The 22,449-nt window shown below is 38.5% G+C and overlaps 1 protein-coding gene and 1 non-coding gene across 2 annotated transcripts in view; both read left to right on the top strand.

Moving 5' to 3' along the window:
• The window catches only part of LOC122075486 (kinesin-like protein KIN-14B), a 104,887-nt gene that overhangs the window by 72,685 nt on the left and 9,753 nt on the right, over positions 1-22,449 (top strand). Inside the window, exons 17-20 of the mRNA XM_042640523.1 lie at positions 18,349-18,540; positions 18,641-18,859; positions 19,135-19,485; positions 20,964-21,062. Of these exons, the coding sequence (XP_042496457.1) occupies positions 18,349-18,540; positions 18,641-18,859; positions 19,135-19,485; positions 20,964-21,062 (861 nt within the window). The remainder of the gene's footprint in view (positions 1-18,348; positions 18,541-18,640; positions 18,860-19,134; positions 19,486-20,963; positions 21,063-22,449) is intronic.
• On the top strand, positions 6,704-6,809 carry LOC122077625. The gene has a single exon (XR_006139872.1). It is a non-coding gene; the product is annotated as a small nucleolar RNA R71 (small nucleolar RNA).

Genomic DNA, 22,449 nt, shown 5'->3' with positions numbered 1-22,449 from the left:
TAAATTTTGAGAAATTTCCTAAAATTTTTTGCTTATTTTCTTTCCTTTTTTTTCTAATTTATTTTTCTTCTTTTTTTCTCTCTCCTAGGGACGATTTTTTTTTCTTTCTTTGTGTGATTTGGACAATCTTTGGTGATGATGTGGAGGAGAGAGAAGATTTGGACAATTTTTGGTTCTCCCCTTTTTTTCTCTTTCCTTTTTTTTTCTTCTCTTCTTGTTTCCACGATTTTGCTTTCCTTTTTTTTTTCTTTTTCTTCTCTTCTTGCTTCCACGATTTTGCTTGCTTCTAACTTGATGTGGAAATCCCCTCCATGCCCTTAGTGCTTTAAGTGAGTGAAAAGCAGGAAATCTTTAACAAAATCTTCTAAAAAAACAACCATAAGATTCGAACTTGAGACCTCTTGGTGAGCAAGGGAATTTTGTACACCATAGCTCACCAACTAAGCTAGGTAGTTGTTGTTACCAAAAACAAATCTTTAATCACTTAAGGATGTGGTCCATCGATCCTTGTTGGCATTTGGAGTATTCCTTGTACCTCTGGGACAATTGCAAACGGGCTGGTTCTGCATCTTGGTTCAGTTCTGATCCATTATTTTTTTCTGACCCGAAAAGAATAATCATTTGTACGGGTGACCAAACGAATGTGTACTTTTAATTGAACACGTCCATCTTGCTCAGAATTTCGTCCTCTTCGCAACCATGGAAAGAAATAGGACATCTTTACGTGTAAAATTGAAGATATAACTCCCGATAGTCCTTAAGGCCTTGAAAATATAAAACCTGCAAAAAGAGAGTAAAACCCAAGGTAGCTCCATTCTAAATATGTAAAATGCATGTTTTACTACCCTAGATTTCACACATAAATGTGCTCATCAAAATCCAAGGTAGCTCCATTCTAAATATATAAAATGCATGTTTTACTACCCTAGATTTTATACATAAATGTGTTCATCAGAATTTTCCCACACTTAGACTTTGCTAGTCCTCGAGCAAAACAAAAAGGAAAAGAATAAAAATAAAAAACCTAACTCACTATCGTAGGAATCACGGTTTGCACTTAGTATGTGTAACAAGCCTTTAAGCCCTTAGGTCACCCCTAGTGAACGAGTTATGTCTCGTGGGTGTTTGCAATGAATATACATCCAAAATTTAGAATAAACAAATCCCAACCTTAGCTAAAGGTAAGGGTCATACTGATCCGGAGCAAATATAATTCATCTTATAAGGGACCCCAACACTTGCACTTTTATTACCCCATATCAATTCCAGGCACTAGCATATTTCTTAATTTGGAACTCACCTCGTCTCTTCCAAAACGTCGTTATCTTAAGGCAAGATCACTTGTGAAGAAATAAAGAACCAATGACTAAGGCATTGGAGTGTTTTTGACCAAACATGTTACCAAGCATTAATGACATTTGCACATTTTTTTTCTTTTTTCGCTTAATAAACTCTATTCTACTCCACTACTTTTGGCCTAAATGAAAGGTGGAGCAAACACCAGACACCCAAGTTACTATGTAGCTTCGCTTTTTGCATATGCCCACAAAGACAGTGATGCTAAAATTCTTTCAGAAGTTTCCTCCCTAGGAATTTTGATCAAGACACCACGTTCGGGGGGCGCAATGCCCTGTCTAGTTCCAAAGGAATCAATTCTTATTCTTCTTTATACCACATTTCACACTTCATTTCTAATTGTGCATTTGTCAACTCATGCCAAATTAAAAAGAAGGTCTTAACTCCAAATCAAAAGTACAAGAAACCCACAAACTACATATGGTCCAACACCATAAAACATGGGTCTCTTATCTTTCAAACGAAAGTCCCATCTTAAGACACAAGCTTGTTTCTTTCTTCTTAACAAGGTTTTTATACGTTCAAAAGGCTACCTTAATCAAAACTTTTATTTTTATACATCAAGCAACTGAATGGTATGATCATTAGCCAAAAGCTAAAGTAGGATTTCATCCTTAGCAAGCTCAAAAACAAAAAGAAAAACAAACAAAACAGCATAGAAAGAATTAAAAGCGAAAGACAATGCAAGGGGGTCATACCTGATTAAAAGTTAGTCATCAGTGTAAAGAGGTCCATGGAGATCCATGACCTCTTCACTACTAATAGTAGGAAACTTGAGGAACAGTTTCAAACGCTAACCATTAATCTTTGAAATTACCCTTGTTCCTAGATTTAGAATCTCCACAGCCCATAGAGATATACATAATGGACAATAAACGGGCCATCCCATTGGGATCTAAGCTTACTAGGGAAAATATGCATGCGAGAGTTGTACAATAAGACATTATCACCAATTGTAAAAGATTTGCGCAGAATGTGCTTATCATGGAAAGCTTTGGTCTTTTCTTTGTAAATCCTAAAACTTTTATAGGCATCATTCCTAAGTTCCTCCAACTCAAATAGTTGGATCCTATTATGAATTCCCACATCAACAAATCAAAGTTGAGCTTCTTAATGACCCAAAAGGCCTTATGCTCCAACTTAACTAGTAAGTGACAGGCTTTCCCATACACCAAACGGTAGGGAGACTGACCAAGCTCGATCTTAAATGCAGTCCGATGGGCCCATAAGGCATCAATGAGCCTAAGGGACTAATCCTTACGGTTAGGATTAACATTTTTCTCCAAGATTTGTTTGATCTGCTATTAGACACCTCCACTTGGCCACTAGTTTGAGAGTGATAAGAGATAGATAACTTATGGGTGATCCCATACTTTTTTATTAAGGCCTCAAAAGGCCGATTACAAAAATGAGTACCCCTATCACTAATTATTACATGTGGTGCACTAAAGCAGGAAAAAAATGTTCTCTTAGAGAAACTGGACCACCACTTTGTGGTCATTAGATTTACAAGGTATGGCCTCTATTCATTTGAAACATAATCAACGGTCAAAAGTATGTACAAATTTTTTAAAGGAATTATGGAATGGTCCAATGAAATCGATGCCCCATACATCAAAGATCTCAACTACCAAAATAAGGTTAAGGGGCATCATGTTTCTCTTATTGATATAGCCAAAAGACTGGCAGGCGGTACAAGCCTTACAAAAATCAAAAGCATCTTTAAAAAGAGTGTCCCAATAAAATCCTATTGGAGAACCTTTAAGGTAGTCTTCTTAGGTCCAAAGTGTCCACCACATACATGATCATGGCAAAAAGATAAAATGGAATGTTACTCATGATCAGGAACACATCGTCAAATAATCTGATCTGGACATATCTTAAACAAATAAGGATCATCCCAGAAAAAGTACTTAACTTGGGAATGAAACCTATATTTATCTTGAGTGGACCAGTGATCCGGAGTCACACCTAAAACTAAGAAGTTAATAATGTCAGCAAACCATGGTTCACTGGACACAACAAATAACTGTTCATGTGAAAACTTCTCATTGACTGGAGAATCGACAGTCAAGGAATTAGAAAGCTGGGATAAATGGTCTACAACTAGGTTTTCAACTCCTTTATTATCCCTAATTTTCAAATCAAACTCTTGTAAAAGTAAAACCCACCTAATGAGACAGGCTTTAGCATCCTTCTTCTGAACTAGGTATCTAAGAGTAAAATGATCAGTATACACCACCACATGTGAACCAACTAAGTAGAATCAAAAATTTTCTAATGCAAACACAACAGCTAAAAATTCTTTTTCAGTGATTGTATAATTGAGTTGTGCATCATTTAAGGTCATACTAGCATAGTAAATGACAGTGGGCAACTTATTAATCTTTTGACCCAAAATCGCTCCTATGGCAAAATCCGAAGCATCGCACATCAATTCAAAAGATTCAGTCCAAATAGGTAGTTGAATAATGGGTGCATTGGTCAACTCCTTCTTAAGTTTCTTGAAAGATTCTAGGCACTCTTTAGATAACTCAAAAGTTTGATCTTTGACAAGTAATGAAGTGAGAGGTCGGGCTAACTGACTAAAGTTCTTAATAAATCTTCTGTAGAAGCCCGCATGCCCTAAAAAAGATCGGATGTCCTTAACAGATTGAGAAAGTGATAAATTATCAATTAAATCACTTTGGCTCTATCTACTTTAATTCCCTCCTTGGATATTACATGGCCTAAAACAATACCAGATTTAACCATAAAATTGCATTTCTTCCAATTCAAAACCAAGCCCAAAGGGCATAAGCCTATAAGCAAATGTTCCATAAAAGTGGTCTTATGTTGGTCTTCTAAAGTAATTGGGATCTGATTATAGGCAGAATATCCATCAAGAAAATAATAATATTCATGTCCAGCTAACCTCTCTAACATCTGGTCAATGAATGGCAATGGGAAGTGGTCCTTCTAGGTTGCCACATTAAGTTTTCTATAGCCTATGCACACTCTCCACCCTAATTGGACACGAGTTGGAATTAGTCCATTATTGGCATTGGGAACTACAGTCACACCAGACTTCTTAGGCACTACGGGAACTAGCCTTACCCATTGGCTGTCAGAAATAAGAAAAATTATTCTATGATCCAAACACTTTAGGATCTCTTTCTTAATGGCTTCCATCATCACTGGGTTAACTCTTCTTTGGGGTTCCATGGATGGTTTGGAATCATCCATAAGACATATATGATGTTGCACAATAGAAGGGCTTATACCCTTGATATCAGCCATGGTCCAACCTAGGGCTTCCTTATTATCTTTTAACACTTTAAGTAACTCCTCTTCCTAGCCATAAGTCAAATTTGAAGAAATTAATACAAGAAGAATCTGGTCAGGCCCTAGGAAAGCATACCTCAAATTAGATCGCAACTCCTTAAGATCTAGCTTAGGGGGCTCAACTATGAAAAGTTTCGGAATAAAATTGGAAAGGGGTCCTAAGGGCTCCACAAGTGTGTGAAGACTCAAGACTTTAGAAAAGAAATTTTCACTATTATCATCCAACTCATCCATACACTCTTGGAATTCTAAATCAAAATCAATATCAAAGTTTGGTAATTTAATCATCAGAAAAATCTAGAAAATTCTCAAGCATATTGATCTCTTCTTCCATATGTGGTTGCTTGCCTATCCTAAACATGTTAAACTCAACAATTTGGTTACCAAAAGATAACCTTAGGAAACCATTCCGACAATTGATTAATGCATTACTAGTAGCCAAGAATGGTCTTCCTAGAATTATTGGGATCTCATCCTTGGTTGAGAAGGGCTTGGTAACTAACACAATGAAATCAACAAGGAAAATAAATTCCTCCACCTTTAGTAAGACATCCTCAACCATCCCTTTAGGAATCTTAATAGACCTATCTGCCAACTGAAGAGTAGTTTCAGTGGCTTTCAATTCTTCCAATCCTAGTTACTTGTACACATGATAAGGTAAAAGATTCACACTTAAGCCAAAGTCAAGTAAGGCATGCTCAATGTAGGTGTTGCCTGTGACATAAGCTATGGTAGGGCTCCCTGGATCCTTATATTTGGCTGCTATAGGCTGGGTAATTATGAAACTAATGTTACCCGCCAAGAATGCATTTTTGGGCACACTACTGATACGTTTGTGAGTGCACAAATCTTTCAGTACCTTTGCATAGGTGGGGATCTAGGATATGGCATCCAAAAGAGGGATGTTCACTTCTACCTTTTTGAAGACTTCTAAAATTTTATCTATGGAAGCAGTCTTCTTTTTGTTTACCAAACGATTAGGAAATGGGACAGGAGGAACATAATGACTGTTAGGGATTTGCCCTTTTTCAGAAGAATCATTTTTTGTTTCCTTAACTAAATCATCTTTAGTTTCAGAAGAATCTTTAGGTTCAACAGACGAACCCGGAACAAGAGGCACACTTATGTCATCAACTGAAGGAGAGTTAACAGGAGTAATAGATGGAGAAGATTTAGGAACACTCTATTAGTACTCTTTACCACTCCTAAGGGCATAAACAACATTACATTGGTTAAAGGATCCTTATTGGGTCTGACCTTCTCGCTCTCACGCATAACTGAGACAACTTGGGTGAGTTCTCTTGTAAGATTTTGATGACTTGTCATAAGGAGGGTCATATTTTTTTTTCAAGTCACTTATTCTACTTGCCTCTTCAGTGTTGGTAAACCCAGAGGATTGCTGATAAGATGATAGGAGAGGGGCCCTAGGAAAACTAGCTTGAAGTCCTACATTTGATATAGAAAAAGTACTTAGGGAAAAAGATTGTTGTGCGAAGGGAGGCCTTTGGGGTCTAGGTTGACCTTGATTATGGAAATTAGAAGGCCCTGCTTGGTTGCCCTGATTTAGGAGAAATTTGGGTGCTTTCTCCATCCTGAGTTGTAGGTGTTACTATATGGATTATTCTGGTATAAGGCATTAACACTATCATTAGAAATGCCCCCAGAGGTGTTGGGGCATTCTTTTATGACATGTCCAGGGGACTGGAACCAAACACAAATCTTAGCCAAATTGACTGATGATGGCTCTCTAGGAACAATATCCACAATCCTCTTGATTAGGCTATCCAAATGGGCTTCCTTGTCTACTATTCCATCTACAAAATATCATTTTCCTCCTATGGTTCTTTCACTCTCTTGGGTTGATTCCCACTCACGGGTTTTGTCAGCTAAGTCAAGTAAGAATTCCTATGCCTTTCCTTCATCTATAAAGGATGTAAATCCCTCAGGGCACATAGACTCTATCATTTATTTAGTTGGGTAATCAATATCCTCATAAATTATTTGATATGAATGCCATAAGTCTAGGCCATGGTGAGGCATTCTGGGAGTAGATCCTTGAATCTCTCCATAAGTTTGGAAAAGAACTCACTAAGTTTTTTTCTAAACTGAAGGATATCATTTCTAAGCTTATTGGTCTTGTGAGTTGGGAAAAACTTCTTAAGGAAGACAACTGTGAACTGTTCCCATGAGGTTATGGAATTTATGGGTAACCCATACAACCACTTCTCAGCTTGGTCTTTCAATACAAAAGTAATAAACATAAGCTTAACAGCATCCTCAGAGGTCAACCCATAGAAGTGGGGCAACATAGTGATGTATTAAGATTTGAGTTCAAAATTATTGCCTTGGGCTTGTGGTAGAACTATGCAGGAAGGTTGGGTTGTTCTAGCAGGGTAGAACCTATCTTTCAGAGATTTAGGTGAAGGGTTTTGATGTTGATCTCCCATATTGAAAGGTTTTAAAGAGAGCAAAAGTATAGGGTCACTACTTGTTGGATCTCTTCTTTCTAACCAATTCTTAGTATTACGTACCCACTTAACACTCATGCAACAGAAAACTACTCACAACTAGAGTAAGACAAGCACAAAAGAATGGAAGACGTATTAGGAACATGAGAAATCAGCTTTGGTTGACCTCTTTTAACATTATGGAAACAGGTGCTCAAGCGGAAGAAGGCAACCAAGGGAAGGAGCCACTCGCTGCTGCCCCTTCCCTTGCGGTGGTTGGTGGTGATGAACAACCTGCTGCCCAGATCCCTAAGAAAACATATGCAAAGGCCGTAGGGAGCATCCTGCCCGAAGTTGATAATCTCCCTGACTCTATCCGTGTAGGAACCTCAACAAAGGTAATTGTACCTCAAGACACATATGAGGATCGTCTAGGGAGGTATCGATATGCCCTTATCGGTAGACTCAATTTTTGATTCCTCTCTATGGACGATATTCGAAAAGAAGCACATGAATCCTGGAATCTCAAGGGTTACATCAAGATGGTGCTCATGGGTAAAGGGTTTACTATTTTTTAGTTTAAGAAAGAAGCAAAAATGGCATCCATCTGGAAGAGAAGCCCTGTGAAGGTGGGAGGGTAGCTCGTGCGTTTTCAACGTTAGTGCCCAGATTTCAGTATACATGAAAAACCAGTTAAAAAAGATCTTGTTTGGTTGAGGTTTCCAGACTTGCCTCTAGAATACTGGCACGAGAAGGTGTTACTGACAATGGCTAAGGTTGCGGGCCGCCCGGTGGCTCTTGATCATCACACGAAGACTGTAATGTAAGGGAACTATGCTCGTATCCTAGTGGAGACGGATGCAGGATCTATGAGACCTGAGGAAATTTAAGTAGAGCGATGGTAACCAGGAACTGTGAACCTGTTATGGTTTGAGTAGGAATTGCTCTACGAGGACTCAATGGGGCAGTGCGGATTTTGTAAAAAAGTGGGACATGTCCTATCTGATTGCAGAGAGAAGAAGATAGCAAACTCGAGAGCTCATCGGATGGAGCCTAATCAAGGAGTCCCAGGAGTAGTATATGTCAATGACTCTCTTAGGGGAATGGTGGTGCCTTCCACCTTTTCTTCTTCACATCAATCTCAGCAAGGGGATGCTCGTGATGCTGGTGAAGATGAGGCCACCTTACACGGTGGTAGTGAGGAGGCATTGGGAGTTGCTGAACCAGCCATGGAGGAGAGAGAAAATATTAGGGAGCACTCTCCTATTTTGGAAAGCTCCTTAAACATGGCAAGTGGGGGCGTGGAGACTCCTAGGGAGGATATGACGCCTCCATCAAGGAGACCTTCTCTTTGGGCTCTAACATGGATTCTCTTTCCATAAATAATAGGATTTCCAGTTAACATGATATTTCAAATTTTGAAATTGCTAACAATCCGTATGGAGATCCTCAGCTGGAGGTTGTGCTCAGTTTGAGTACAGAAGCGGGTCAGGCAGCAGTGGGTCCATCTTGGGCATACCCAAGGTCCTATTAATCAGACCTCTAGATCCTGGAATGGTAGCAGCCCTGATGTCGACGATCAACACCTTAAGACTGTGTGCAGGAGCACTCGTGTTGCCACCCGTGTTGGTGCCAATCGTGACGATGCTCACGAGGCTGTTACAATGGTAGATTCAGCGACTGTGGCAAAGGAAGAGGGGCAGCAAGGCTAGGTTAGAATGCAAAGAAAGAAGGGAAAACAGGTGCAGAAAGTGGGTCGACCAGCTAGATTTGACTAAATCCCAACATCTAGGCGTCCATGAAAGTCCTCTTCTGGAACGTTCGCGGAATTAAGAAGGCATCAGCTAGGATTTCCTTGTTGAAGATAACCCATGAGAATTGTCTTGATATCATTTGTATGGCCGAACCAATGGTGGCTACGAATGAATTCCCAAAAAGCCTTTTTAGTAAAATTGGTTTTGCGACTGATTTTATTCATAATAAAAGGGCTGACGCGCATCCTAACCTTTGGATCATGTGGAAGCAAGGGCTCATGAACCCGTTGATATCCTTCATGTCAGAGCAGTAGTTATCAGTCCAGGTGGAGTCGAATGGTAGAATGCTTGATGTCTCTGTGGTGCACGCAATATGCCTCAGAGCAGAAAGGAGGTCTCTGTGGATGGATTTAGTTTCAGGTGGTTTGGGAGCACCGAGATGATTATTGGGGATTTTAACGCAACCCTCTATGAACATGAGAGAAGAGGGCCAGGAAGATTCTCTGTTGGCGTAGCCTCTGAGTTCGCCGCCATGGTAGATGCTTTAGCTTTGATCCAAATCCCTTCCTCGGGAAGAAAATTTACTTGGACTAATAACCAAAGAAGGGGTAATGTTGCTGCGGTTCTCAATAGAACTTTTGTGAATGAAGAGTGGATGAAGGTCTTTGACGATTGCATTCAAAAGGTGTTGATTCATGTTGCATCAGACCATGCTCCTCTGATGGCCTGCTCGGGTTCTTCTATTAAGCCCAAAAACTGCCCTTTTAGGCTAAATACTTTTTGGATGGATCACTCTCAATTTTTAGATGTGATAAAAGAAGCTTGGCGTAATAGCTTCACAGGATCCCCCCCCCCTTTCATCTTTGTGTAGAAGTTGAAGGCTCTAAAGCCTATCATTAGATCCTGGTCTAGGGAAGCCTTCCCTAATCTAGATCAAGAGGTGATTACATCCAAGGCTAAGCTGGAGAATATTCAGAGAAGCATTGAGGAAGAGGGCCTCACTGAGCAGATTTTTTATTAGGAAGCTGATGCCAAGACTAAATACTGGAAAGCAATGGAAAACCAGGAGAAATTGTGGTTTCAAAATTCCAGGGTCAGATAGCTTAAGGAAGGGGACAGGTGTTCCAGATTTTTTCACGTCATGACCAGGATCAAGAGATCCAGAAACACTATTAGATGCATCACTACTGAGAATGGAGTTGATATCAATGATCGAGATCAGATGGGATCCTGTTTGGCAAAATTTTATGAGACATTTCACAAGAAAGTAGACCTGGAGGATCACCCCCATATTTTTAAGTGCATTCCCAGAATTCTTTAGGATTCAGACCAGGAGATGCTGGATGCCATTCCCTCTGAAGAGGAGATCAAGAGAGCGGTGTGGGACCTTGATCCGGACAGCTGTCCAGGCCCTAATGGCTTCACCGGAGCATTCTTCAGAAAATGCTGGGATATAATCCATGATGATTTCTACAGAGCAGTCAAGGGATTTTTTTCATCAGGTATTCTTCCCCATGGTATTAATAATGATTTCTTGTTATTAATTCCTAAGGTGGAGGGGGCCAAATCTCTCGACAAATTCCGTCCATTATGTATGAGGAATTTTTTTTGTAAAATCCTATCTAAAATCATGGCCCCTCGTATCTCTAGTGTTTTTCCAAAAATTATTTTGCAAGAGTAGGGAGCCTTTCAGAAAGGGAAGCTTATTCAGACAAATATCTGTCTAGCCTCGAAATTGGCTAACTTAATGGGGCAAACCTCTAGAGGGGGTGATCTTGGCCTCAAAGTAGACATCAGAAATGCGTTTGACACTATCTCCTGGGATTTTCTATTCCAAGTGCTCAGACGGTTTGGTTTCTCTAAAAAAATGATTGGCTGGATTCATAGCTTGCTTTAGTCGGCCAGGATTTCAGTGCTGCTAAATGGCGGTCCTGTGGGTTTTTTTGAAGTCAGCAGAGGGCTTCGTAAAGGAGATCCCATCTCCCCCATTCTATTCATTATTGCCGAAGAGGTTCTCTACCATGGCATGAGTGACTTAGCTGTTAAATCTCAGATAAAGCCTCTATCAGGTCCTCGTGGTGCTGATGTCCCTACTCATCTCTTATTTGCCGATGACGTCTTCATTTCATGAATGCTTCTAAGAGGTACATTAGAAATTTGAAGTCTTTTCCTGCTATCTATCAAAAATGTTCTAGGCAATTTTTTAATTTAGAGAAAAGCAAGTTGTTCTTGGGGAAAATTCCTTCAATAAGGAAGCAGTGAATTGCAGAAGAGTTGGAAATTCTTTGCTGCAACTTCCCAATAAAATACCTGGGCATTGAGATCTTCCAAGGCCGAGTGAAAATAGATTCCCTTCTCCCTGTTATGGACAAAATTAAAGCCAATATGGCTGGCTGGAAGGGCAAACTTTTGTCCATGGCAAGGAGAGTTGGGCTTGTAAAGTCTATCATTTCTGGAGTGCCATTGCACAACTTTTCAGTTTACTGGTGGCCTACTCCCTTAATCAGGAATCTTGAAAAGTAGATAAGGAATTTTATATGAACTAGTGAGATAGAATCTTTTAAGGCTACCACTGTCAAATGGGATACAATTTGTAAACCCAAGGATGAGGGGGGTCTTGGCATCAGAAGGCTACGTGAGGTTAATATGGCTCTAATTGTCAAACTAGCATGGTCAATCAAGGCAAAAGATTCCTAGCTGAGTAGACTGCTTCGAGCAAGGTTTTTATCTCACTCAGGCCTTCTTAGACGCTCTTATAGGCGCACTTCCATTTGGCCGGGTATAAGAAGAATGTGGAGATTTATTTCGGAAAATGAGAGATGGATCATTCGTAGCGGAAGGAAAATAAATTTCTGGAACGATAACTGGCTTAGGCCTAAACCAATAGGGGTTCTCTCTGAGTTGAACGAAGGGCTTTTCTCAAACCTTAATCAAACTGTGGATGACTTTATTGTTGATAGGTCTTAGGCGCTGCCTCCAGTGCAATCTGATTTTCTTGCAGAGATCTTCCAAAGGATAGAGACCATCAAGCTGCCCTCTCTCCCTATGGAGGATAGATGCGTGTGGAGCATAGACCCTATGGGGACCTTCTCAGTCAATTCGGCATGGAATGGCTTGAGGTCCTCTAATCCCAAGGTTCCTTGGTCCTCTTTTGTATGGAGCAAGCATATTCCACCAAGCCTATCCATTCTGGGTTAGCGCTTGATCTATGGGAAAATCCCAACTGATGACCAAATTCAAGCAAAGGGTATCCATCTCCCATCTCGCTGTAACCTATGTGGCTCCTACTCTGAATCCATATGCCACTTGTTTCTTGATTGCAGATTTTCCTCTGAATTATGGAGAATGATTGTTGGTCTTTTTAACTTGACATGGTCTTCTAAAGCTTCAATAACTGATTTGGTGTCTTGGCAGAAAAACAAAACTAAAAATTGGCCCCTCAAAGAGGCTTGGGTGATCGCCTTGTTCTCTTCTCTAGCTGCAATCTGGCAAGAAAGAAACCAAAGGCATTTTGAAGGGACAAAAAAAAGTTTAGACATAATTTTTAGCAATATTAAAGGGGACATCCACTTGTTATCCAGCAGCAGAAAATTTTATCCTAGATCTTTTGAGGACATTACCCTATGCAGAAGACTGCATCTCTCTATGTCCTCTCAATGCTCAAATCCTATCCTAGAAGTTCATTGGTGCAAGCCCATGCGTGGTTGGGTGAAACTTAACACAAACAACTGTTCTTTAGACAACCCAGGGCATGCAGGAGGGGGAGGTGTATTCAGAGATCATGATGGTAGAATGTTGTTCAACTATCACATTTTTCTAGGTGTCACTGACAGTTTCTCGACTGAGATTCAGAGTATAATTAAGGGCATTTCTCTTGCTCACGAAAGCAATTTTAATCACCTTTGGATAGAGTCAGATTCCTCTGCAACGGTTGGCATTTTCCACCATAGGCTTATTCCTTGGTTCGTTTGTCAGGAATGGAGCCACCTTCTCAGCTATTTAAATAGCATTGCTTGGAAGATCTCACATTGTTATAGGGAAGCTAATCCGATTGCGGGTTATTTGGCCAAAGATGCAGCCAAGACTAGGACCTCTTCTGACAATGTAATCCACCCTCATCGCATCATGAGCGAGTTGTTTTTAGATGAGGTAGGAAGAATGAGATTTAGATTTATGAGATAGTGGTAGTGAATCTTCGCTAATGGAAATGCCGAAGGTGGAGGCTCGCTTCTGGTTCTCAGGTTGTATTATATTTTGTTCCTTTTCTTCTCTATTTTTAATACATATTCTGACCTTCTAGCGAAAAAAGCACAAAAGAATGGATAGCAAAACCTTTTTTTATGATCTTTTTTATTTTTTTTTGATTTTTTTTTTTTTTGGCTTTTTGGGAGCTTACCAGCAGGATCCGGGGTTGCTCAGGTTAATTCCTGAGGTACTACTATAGGCCGAAACCTGTCTTTATCATACTGTGAGGCATGGCAACCTCCACTGATACAACTATTATTGCAAGTTGTTCTTCTCAGGAATTCAACAAAAGAAAAAAAAAACAAAACAAAGCAAACAAAGCACTCCGATTTACCAAAAGAAAGTGAAAAATAACATGGAACTGTCTCCCTGGCAATGATGCCAAAAACTTGTTAGGATTTAAAATGTAACCGCAGGCTTACGGATCAGTGTAGCTACGGGTTAAACACAGGGAGAGCAACCACTTTATTTTTTTCTTCTTTTAATAATGTAAAAGTGAACCAATTAATGGTTATAATCTAATCCTAACTATTGTCCTAAACATATATATTTAAAATAGTGTCCGAACCATTCGTCATCTAAGAATTTCAATACGCAAGCCACGTAATTAAAATTAAAAAAATAAATAACTGAATATAAACACCCTACGAAATTAAAAAGTAATGAAGGAAAAAATACTGAAATAAAAATAAAGTAAAAGAAAGGGGACAAAGCTAGAGAGAGGCTCACAAGTAGGTTTCTCTACTTAGCCCGAGGGATGCATCATAATATGAGCTTCCCTACTTGACCAGAGAGTCACTCTTACAAGGATTACTCTACTTGGCTTTAAGGGAGACAATTAAGTTAAAAACAATAAAATGATGGTTCTATGGTTAGGAGGGGCAAAGCCAAGACATACACTAGCCATGAACCTTAGGGGAAAGGGATAGCAATAATGTAACGACTGAAATTAAAATCTTAAATTAAGAAAGAAAGGGTAGTCAGAAGAGGGAATGAGAGGGGGGAGAGAAGACTATTGAAGAAGCCTCTCTACCTGAATCAATGCTTGAACTTGGAAGCTTGGGTGATTTGAGATACTGCTAACCCTAAAACCAGATCTGGAATGAACCAAATCTGAAATTTCTAAGCTTGGAGAAAAAAAAATCTTGAAAAAAAAAAAAACTAAACTTGAAAAAGAGATGCTCCACGGCGCTTGATCTTGTCACCTAGATCTAAGCCTAAAACTATAACTTAAAAATTATAACTCAATTGCATAAATCATAAACAGAAAAGGCTGAATAAAAATAAAAGAGTGATTGCATTAATTGAAATAAAAAAAGCTATTACAAAAATGATTAAAGCAAAAACAAAGAAGAACTAAAACTAAAGAGAGAGAGGGGGAGAGAGAGCAACTAAAAAAAAAAAACCTAGAAGAAGAATGAAGTGCTTCCTCCCCTTGTGTTGATTCTATTATATAGAGAATGGGGGAGGGAAGCTAACGATTTTAGCTTCTAAAAAAAAAAGATTTTTTTTGATCTTGTTGATGAGGTGGAGGAGAGAGAAGAGAGAGAAAGCTTGTGGAGAAACACCTATATCTAAAATCCCATGATTTTTCTTGCCTTTTTCCCTATTTTTTCTCCCTTTTTCTATTTCTCTCTCTTCTTGCACAAGAAACACCCCTTGGCCAATTTTTCTTGTTTGGATTTGGACAATATTCTATTTTAATGGGAAATTCCATCTATGCCCTTGTCTTTTTTTTTTTTCCTTTCCTATTTTTTCTCTTCAACTTGCGCACAACCCTCTTGGCCGACCTCCTTGCTTTAAGTGATGAGTAGGAAAGAGAAAATCTTTCAAAAAAAATCTCCAAAAGATGGTAGCCAAGAGGTTCGAACTTGAGACCTAATAAGGAAGAGATTTTTCACACAACTCATCAACTACGCTAGGTAGTTGTTGTTACCAAAAATGAATCTTCAATCACTTAAGGGTGTGGTCCATCGATCCTTGTTGGCATTTGGAATATTCTTTGTACCCCTGGGACAACTGCGGATGGGTTGGTTTTGCATCTCGGTTCAGTTCTGATCCATTATTCTTTTTCTGGCCTGAAAAGAATAATCACTTGTACGGTTGACCAAACGAATGTGTACTTTTAATTGAACACGTCCATCTTGCTCAGAATTTCGTCCTCTTCGCAACCATGAAAAGAAACAGGACCTCTTTACGTGGAAAATTGGAGATATAGCGCCCGATAGTTCTTAAGGCCTTGAAAATATAAAATCTGCAAAAAGAGAGTATAACCCAAGGTAGCTCCATTCTAAATATGTAAAATGCATGTTTTACTACCCTAGATTTCACACATAAATGTGCTCATCATATATGTAGCATAAAAATTATTGTTATAACAGAGGAAAAATAAAAATAACACTTGTTGGCCTTAATGCGGGCGACTTGTTGTCTAAGTGCTTAGGCAGCCCTCTGAGGACTTGGTTTGCCTTGGTGTCGTGACAACTATGCTGGCTAGTAGGCTGCTGGTCTGACTGGTCAGGCACCTTGGTCGACTTGGACGCCTTGTTGGTGTCTCCTTGTTTTTGGACCCTCTCCATCACCTTGGCACCGTGACAACTATGCCTAAGCATGCAGTATATGGCCATACTGGGCATGCAGCATTTGACCATATGTAATATAACAATTGGCAATTTTATATTATTATGCTTATATGTAACATAGAAGCCATATCAATGCAATATATTTATGCTATTAATGACCTAATGTGAGAAAATCAGCATATAATAATCAAAGCATATGATATAATATAAGTATATTCATAAAATAAAATAAAATTAAGCCAATGAATATAAATCAATATAAACTCATGAAGTGTCAAAAAGGTTGTAGTCATCTTGATCCAAGAAAGAGCTTGGATGCCTAAGCGGCACCTAGGCGATGCCTGGGTGATGCCTTGGCAAATCATTCATGGTGAAGATTTTTGTTCTCCTTTGAAATACACAAATTTCCAAAAATCAAAGTCTAGGGCAGATGTAACATTTTGACAACCAGTGCATTTAATAGATGCCCATTAAGGTGCATAAGAGATTCACTTGTGATATGATATCTTCGGTCATTTGCAGACGATGGGGTGAGGTGTTGGGTGTGAAGGAATTGCCCTTAATGTGAGTATGGAAACTCCTATTTGCACTGTGTTAGGGAACAATAGTGAAGGAGAGGAGGAATATGGAAGAAAATAAAAGAGAATACATGGAGGTCATTTTGTCATCATAAAACTTCAATATAATTTGAGGACCGGAGTGCTCCTAAGGTGCTGGGTATCTTTTTGTAGAGGGTCTGGTGTGGGCCATGGCAATTGGCATATTAAGTGGACAGTTTGATACAGCTATTCTTAATTCTTCAAAAAGAAAATGATGCAATGCGATCAATCAGATCTGACGGAGGATCTGATTGGCCTGCGAGTAATGGGTCCACTGATGGAATGGAAGGCATTTCGATCTGACAGCTAGATATGGGTCAGATCTGATATCTGATATAATGGTCAGAAATAATAGAAAGAATAATATGATCTGATGGTCAGGTTTTAAGAGAATAAATATCAGATCGGAATAATTAATTTTCAGAATAATAATCATACATAAATAATTTAATTAATTGAATTTAATGAGGTAGAAAAGAGGAGAGAGAAAGTGTGGTTGATGGGTGTGAAGAAAGAGAATAAGTTGATAAAAATTAAAGAAGATATCTCTTTCCTAAATAATAGGATCAGAAGTTTAAACAAACTCATAGAGGAGAGAATAAAGGCTATCGATTTAGCAATTCAAAGAGAAATAGGAGAGAAAAGGAAGGGGAGATTTTCCTACTGTGGAGGGTGATAGAGAGAGGAATAATGGGAGAACTAATGAGAGGATATATAAGAAAAGAAAGACATAATGAGAGAATAAACATGGGGTGGGGAAGGAGAGAAGAGAGAGAATACAGCCCAGCAATGCTTACTAGACGAACTAAAACAATACTTTCAAATTCCCAATCTTTGGAAGGGGTGGTTACATATTTAAATTCTGTAAACATTCCTCAGTTGACTCTTATAAGGACTCATTAACACTCTCTTCCTCTAAATATACAACCAAATGTAAATAGAACTCTTACTAGACAAAATAACTAAAATAGAACTCTTGTTACACAATCTCGCTCTCACCCCCCACCTCGCTGATCCAAAAAAGAGAGAGATTTGGTGAGATCTCACCGAGATCATGCATTTTTTCTCGGTCAACTATGGTTGGTCTCGGTGGCCATATGGTCTTTGTAGCCCCTGAAACTTGGTATTTATCCTATTTTAGGCCTTCTAAACACAATGGAAACATCACTTTTTTAAAAATCAAACCTAAAGTGTTACTTTGACTTCGTAACTTATGTAAGTAGTCTTCGACTCTTCGGACCCTAGGTCAGTATGCTCTATCCCACAATCCACATTCTACAATCAACACACGACACAACATAATCCTAAGAATTTAGAAGACATCATAGATAATTACTTAATTGTTTAACAATTAATATTGATGAATTACGAGTTACATTCATATACATTGAAAATTAAAGTAACTCCAAATGTGGATGAGGAGGTAATATTCTCTACTCTTTAAGCTTCAATGAGTGTAGGAATGGAGATCCTCAAGCAAAAGCTCCAAAATCCTTGCTCCTTAGTGTTTTTTCTTCAAAAAAGTAGAGAGGCGAGATCTTAAGATCTCAATCGAGTTTGGTACAATTATAACTCACCATACATCTTGTCTCGCCTTTTTGAAAAAGGGAGATATTAGCGATATCTCGCCGAGATGTTAAACTATGATAAACTAAGATAAGTTCCTAAATTTGGACTAGACATCAGACCCACAAATAAAATAATAATTTTCAGCCATTACAATAATAAAACCCAAAAACTAAGGCCCGACCCAAACTAATACTAAAATCAGGCCTGCATTATGATGGGACCACGTGTGAGTTCAACATTTCATTTTACCCTCTCAGTGAAACTACTTCAATGAGATTCTCCTTAAAAGAAACAATGACTACTTGACGAGTTCCTATGTTGGCAGTTTTCCAAAAGATTATGACTCCTTCAAACAATCACATAGAATGAATTGTTTCAGTTATTGTGATGAACAATTAGTGGATGTTTTCTCCATATGCCTATGATTTGCAATCAAGACTGAAGGTAAAACTGCTGCATTGCTACACTACAGGTCTTGGCTGCGGTCATCAAAGCTGGGGCTGCAAGAGAGCATGAAATACTTGCTGAAATCAGAGATGCTATATTTTCATTTATCCGGAAGATGGAGCCAAGGAGGGTGATGGATACAATGCTTGTTTCTCGGGTTAGAATTCTATATATAAGATCTTTGATCGCTAGATCACCCGAGCTGCAATCCATTAAGGTATTTAGACTTTAAACATTATATTTCTACATATATGCTGTCACCTACATGTTTTGTAGAGATGAGAGGGTTGCACGGCTTATTTCCTTTTAACCGACAGGTTTCTCCAGTTGAACGCTTCTTAGAGAAGGCTACTATTGGTCGCAGTAGAAGCTCCAGTCGGGGCAATAGTCCTCCTGGTAGGTCTCCAGTACGTTATGATTCAATCACAAGGAGCTCTCCGGTTGATGAGCACTTGCATGGATTTAAAGTAAATATAAAGCAAGAAAAGAAGTCTAAGTTCTCATCGATGGTTTTGAAGCTCCGAGGAATTGATCAGGTACCTACCTCAAACTTTATTGTATGGTTATTGGTTGTGCATTGCTAAGTGTATTTACACATTTTCCAAGAAATCATCACTGACTGTTGCATGCTATGCTCACTATGCACATGGTTTTTTTCTTGGTGACTTTATTATTTGTATTAGTTACTGTTGGTGCTTTCATGTTAGGACGCTGTTGTGTACCACTTATATTGTCATTGGGATTGTACCAGGTTCTCTTGTAATAAATTGGATCTCGTTATTTATTCTATGAGATTATTGAGTATGAGCAGGAGGCATGGAGGCAGCATGTTACTGGTGGAAAGTTAAGGGAGCTAACGGAAGAAGCCAAAAGTTTTGCAATTGGGAACAAGGCTCTTGCAGCTCTCTTTGTTCACACTCCAGCTGGTGAGCTGCAACGCCAAATCAGATCTTGGCTGGCAGGGAACTTTGAGTTTCTTTCTGTTACTGGGGGTGATGCCATAGGGGGAACAACTGGGCAGCTGGAGCTTCTTTCAACAGCCATTATGGATGGATGGATGGCTGGTCTTGGAGCAGCATTGCCACCCAATACTGATGCTTTAGGACAACTTCTGTCTGAGTATGCCAAGCGGGTTTATACTTCTCAATTACAGCACTTGAAGGTACTTGGTATAGCTGAAACCTAGCTTCTTAAAGCTACTCTTCTAATTTTTTAGTTCTTTCTTTCTTTTCTATTGTATATCCAATTCCAACCTCTTCCTTAACATCCCTCAAATAAATTTTTTGTGGAACACTTTTTTGTGAGCGTGGATGTGTCATCGTGAGATGCTGCGGTGCTATTTAGTATCACTTCCCTCGAATGATATAGGATTTTTTTATTATTTGAGTTGATTTTGAGTAGAATTTGTGTTATTTAGTATCACTTCCCTCAAGTGATGAGGATTTTCTATTATTTGAGGTGATTTTGACTAGAATTTGTGTTTGGTACAAATTTGTTTCTTTACGATTTCTTAGGTTAAGGGTCTTTTGAGGTGGTTTTTTTGGAGCAAACGATTTTCCTAAGAATCACTTCCTCATTCTCTTTTATATAGTGAGTATTTTCATTTATTGTGAGACACTAGTATGTATAGTAGAAGTGCATTCCGGAAGTGCCACTCCAAAATTTGAAAGTGATACCAAACATGGCCATGCTTCTCAATCCTTCTGCTTGTGATTTTTCTCCTGTAAGATATGCTTGCATTATAGATATTCTCTTGCTATTAAATATTTAGTTCCAATTGTCCTGTCTTGCATGACACTGGAAAGTTCTTTCTGTAATTTGTTGTTTTGCTTTGACTCTGTCTCCTACGATGTGGGTTAGATTCTGAAGAAATTTGTTTCTTGAATTAAATTTCTTGAGTGTAAGTGCTATCTCTACTGCATTTTTAAGGTTGTTGCTTCTGTTTTTTTTTTTTTTCCAACTCTGATATTGCATGTTTGTTTCTCATTTCATAATTTTTAGAATTTGCAATCAAATTAAAACAGAGGTGTCATAGGCTGGGAAATTGCATAACTTAATTTTTAAGTATTTGTACTTAGTTTTATATCATGTGTGTAATTTATTAGTGTTGTCAAATAAGTCACACCATTCTTTAGCTTGTCACCCATTTTCTGTTCCTATTTCAACACTTCCCCCCCCCCTCTCCCTACTCCCTCCTCCCTCTCCCTCTCTCCTCTCCCTCTCCCTCTCCCTCTCCCTCTCCCCTTTTTTTCCACATCAATTTTGACCAGTATCACTGTGGCAATTAAAAATACTGAGTCAGTAATCAATTTCAAGCAATCATTATGATTTCTACTATTGTTTAGTTTTTATGGACATGATATTATCTAGTCATAATGAATAGTTGACCTCCTTGAGTGTTCCAATTTTTGGCAATATCTCAATTGAATCTTGAGTTGTATTTTTACAGTTCTCCTAAGTATAGTTGCACCTTCAGATAGGTGAACTTACTTCCATATCTCATTGTGATATTGACAAGTTTTTAGTTTTGACTTTTCAAGTGGTTCATTTGAAAGCATGTATAGTTTTCTTTTATCTGCATTTATGTAGTTCTATGGTATAGAGTCCATATTCTTGATACCTACTTTGGTCTTTTCCTAGGATATTGCTGGTACCTTGGCAACAGAAGAAGCAGAAGATTCTCCACAAGTAGCTAAGCTTCGTACTGCACTCGAGTCTGTTGACCATAAGAGAAGAAAGGTATCAATTATGTTCATATATGTAAAACTGCATAGCTGTCTATTCTTCCACTGGAGCAAGTTGATATTCTTCATTTACATCACATGGGAATTTTGAGTTCTCTCATCTTGTACTTGGTATCTAAATCCTAGGTCATAGTTTGCAGACAAGAACTTCTTTTCACATGCATTGACTTTGTAATATGGTCTATACTCTATACATTCTTCAATAGTGTATGATGCAAGACCTCATTGAGGGAAAGCAACTCACTTAAAAAATATTAACGATAAAGGTTTCAGATTTGGAGTTTCTCTATTAGAGAACTAGGTTTATGATTAAGTGGTGCAGGACGGGTTTGGGAATGTTTAAGGATTAACTGAATTTGGGTTTGGGAAGGTCTACTAACGCAAACTCACAACTTACATACAGAAAGTCATATTTAACAACAGCCATAAATGATGAAATTTTCCAAAATGCAAGTGCAGAAAATTCATTATAGGATTCTTGGAAATTTAATAAAGGATACATGGATAGGCAGTACCTCTTTTTGCTGTTCTGCGAGTTGGAATGTTGTGATCAAGTACTAAGTCGCCACCAAACTCCAAGAATGTGTCTTTAGGGAATGTGGGTCTGGTAGAAAAGGAATAAGGAAGAGAATGAGGGTGGTAGCCTAAGAGAGAAGCGTTAAGGAAGAGAAAGGAATTTGGCTTTACGCCAACTTGCATCCACTCCAAGGTTTGTAGGGAATCACTTATGTTGTAGAGGATGGGAGGAAATGTCGTAAGTTCCAACCATAGTTGTCAAGGCGTTGCCTAGGTGGCGACTAGGCGCTCAGGTGGTCTAGTTGGAGTATGCACGGTTGAAATGGTCGAAATTTCATGGAAACTTGGGATTTTTCCTGTCTTGGTGGAAACCAATGTTTCGACCCCCGTTTTCTTTTTGATTTATTGCATGCATCCTATTTTTGACATTCCAAATATTATTCATGGTTTCATGAAAATAACACCTAAAATGATACTTGTGGTGTTGACTCAAGTTTGCTAGTGTGAAGCTGTAACTAGCCTACATATATAAGTTACATACTAGAAATGGAAATACATTATTAAAACAAACAAAACATACTATAGTTATGCAAAACAAACAATTATGTAACATGATAGTGGAATTAAATTGAATACCAAACATCAATTATGAACCCTATTTTTTCAGTTATATGATATAGGAAAGTGTATTTTTTAAAACAGAAAAATTTTATAATAATTTGGCATGCAAAAAAAAAAAAAAAAAACACCATGAATGCTCATAAAAAAAAAAAAAAAAAATCTACACCATGAATGCTTAGATCAGATCATTCTAACTAATATATAAAAAAATTGAAAGCATTCTACTATGTATTGAAATACATTGT

The sequence above is a fragment of the Macadamia integrifolia genome, chromosome 4, assembly GCF_013358625.1.
Source record: "Macadamia integrifolia cultivar HAES 741 chromosome 4, SCU_Mint_v3, whole genome shotgun sequence".
Lineage (NCBI taxonomy): Eukaryota > Viridiplantae > Streptophyta > Magnoliopsida > Proteales > Proteaceae > Macadamia > Macadamia integrifolia.
Note: the sequence above shows the minus strand (reverse complement) of the source record. Positions and strands in the feature narration are given on the sequence as shown.